The sequence below is a fragment of the Ammodytes marinus genome (assembly GCF_949987685.1).
Source record: "Ammodytes marinus genome assembly, chromosome: 25".
NCBI lineage: Eukaryota > Metazoa > Chordata > Actinopteri > Uranoscopiformes > Ammodytidae > Ammodytes > Ammodytes marinus.
This window is the reverse complement of record NC_137229.1, coordinates 1,893,407-1,895,906: the sequence shown is the minus strand read 5'-3', so window position 1 is coordinate 1,895,906 and position 2,500 is coordinate 1,893,407. Positions and strand designations below refer to the sequence as shown.

Below are 2,500 nucleotides of genomic sequence, written 5' to 3'. Positions count from 1 at the left end.
GCCCCCACAATGCATTGCGTCTTTTCAAACAACATGGAAGTTTTTATTTTTTTTATTCTTTATTGCTTCTGTATACTTCAGTGTAAACAGTCCGACGAACCCCGCATACACAATGGATGGTTAAGTAAACAGTATGTAGTATATACATGTTGAGTATGTAGGAGGGAGGACGTTAGTAGGGCTTTTAGTATGTAGTATATACATGTTCATTATGTAGGAGGGAGGACGTTAGTAGGGCTTTTAGTATGTAGTATATACATGTTGAGTATGTAGGAGGGAGGACGTTAGTGGGGCTTTTAGTATGTAGTATATACATGTTGAGTATGTAGGAGGGAGGACGTTAGTGGGGCTTTTAGTATGTAGTATATACATGTTGAGTATGTAGGAGGGAGGACGTTAGTGGGGCTTTTAGTAAGTAGTATATACATGTTGAGTATGTAGGAGGGAGGACGTTAGTAGGGCTTTTAGTATGTAGTATATACATGTTGAGTATGTAGGAGGGAGGACGTTAGTAGGGCTTTTAGTATGTAGTATATACATGTTGAGTATGTAGGAGGGAGGACGTTAGTAGGGCTTTTAGTATGTAGTATATACATGTTGAGTATGTAGGAGGGAGGACGTTAGTAGGGCTTTTAGTATGTAGGAGGGAGGACGTTAGTAGGGCTTTTAGTATGTAGGAGGGAGGACGTTAGTAGGGCTTTTACAACACAGCCCATGACACAGGAACCTCTGTCCGGCAGATTAGTGACCTTAAAATACTATTAACACTCAAAGCCTCCGCACTGTAAACCCAATCCACCAAATCCTTCTAACTATGTCATTTAGTTGCAGCTGATATGTGATATTTCCCTCTGACATCATATCCTTGAAGTCCACGCTGTTAAAGCTAGAGTGCGTAGGTTTTTTCATATAATTGAATGTTGGTTACATTCAAGCCATAGCCAAAACGAGTTGAGACAAAGTTGATTAAGCCTATTATCAGCTCCACAAAACTCTCTCTGTATTTCTCAGTATGGCAGCATTTATAAAATGGTGCCCCTCCCATCCCCCCTCCCCCCGACACTGGTGCAGGAGCTCAGAATCCAAGAAGAGCCCAAGAAATGTTTCAGTTGTTGATTCTACTGCTAAGAAAAAAATCTGGACGTACAGCAGAAGGTATAAAATCCATGTGCCATCACTGAAGGCTTTACCTCATGTAGATGCACCGACAGTGTTGATGTTGTACTCCAGTATGAGCTTTGAGTTTTATCTCTCATCTCTGTCTCTTCAAACTGTCTAATAAAAGCAAAACATTCTAAAAGATTATCTTTAAAAAATTTTTTTTTAAAAAGTTACACACTAACTAAAACTATACATAAAAAATTAAAAAATAAAATGTAAAAAAAAATTATAAAAAAATCGCCTTTCTGATAGCTAATACTTCATATGTTAAAAATTATCTAAAAAAATAAAAAATACTGTAATTATTTTTTTTTACACACTATAGCCTTAAAGAAAACAACAAAAATATTCAAATTTAACCTTGCAAAAAATAAAATATTAAAAAATCTGACATCTGAATCTTCCTATGTTTTCCTCTGCAGCGGCATCATTGCCTTTAACTCCAGCGTGAGCTTCGAGCTGCGGCCTCAGAGCGACGGCCATCTTTCCCATCACCATGACGACGGCCCTGTTGGCTCCGGGGGGGAAGTGGGCGGGGCCAGCGGAGAGGAATGGGAGGAGCCAGACCACCTGCTGTTCTCCATCGGGCCACTGGAGGGAGACAGTGCTGCGGGCTGCGGAGTCACACACACTGCCGCTGACACCGTGCACAGAATCACACTAACACACAGGGTGAGGCATCCAGTCCCCATCCCTGCCCTGCTATAAATGTATGCCTTGTTTCCACCGAGTAGAGCGGGTCGGGTCGGAGCGGCTCAGAGCGGGACAGCTCACTTTTAAGAATCTCGGTGGTGTTTCCACCGCCGACCCTACCCTTACTGGTAGGGCGGGGTTTAGGCTGGACTGCGATAGCCGCCGCCAGAATGTGGGTCAAACTATCGGGCTGTGGAACAGCTGTGGTCAAGCCAGCGGTCTCTCGTTTTTGCTTGGTCAAACCAGCCGCTTCTTTATTTATTCCCCCCGTGTTGTTGAGAGCACAGAGACGGCTCGATGCAACTGATAAGAGACGGTGAGCGAACAGCGCTGGCTGCGGCAGCTACGTGACATCGTAGCAGTGGGACACAGTGTAGCCAACTGATTAATTTAATAACGAGGAAAAACACCACACAATAAACAGTGCTGTGCTCACATTTTCGCCAAAACACAAGACTCTCTTCACTCTAGCCGAGGTGACTAAACACGGCGGAAATTATTCTTTCGACCAATCAAATGACGGCAGTGTGCGGCTCCGCCTTTTCGGCACCCTTTCAGGCGGCTAGTACCCCTACGGAGGAGTACTGAGATTAGGAGCGGCTCAGAGCGGTTAGGTGCGCTTAAACCGTACCCTACCCAACTTTTG

The 2,500-nt window shown here is 43.8% G+C and overlaps 1 protein-coding gene across 1 annotated transcript in view; it reads left to right on the top strand.

Annotated features, from left to right (window-relative positions):
* The window catches only part of adam15 (ADAM metallopeptidase domain 15), a 45,156-nt gene that overhangs the window by 16,086 nt on the left and 26,570 nt on the right, over positions 1-2,500 (top strand). Inside the window, exon 6 of the mRNA XM_080053395.1 lies at positions 1,584-1,833. Within this exon, the coding sequence (XP_079909521.1) occupies positions 1,584-1,833 (250 nt within the window). The remainder of the gene's footprint in view (positions 1-1,583; positions 1,834-2,500) is intronic.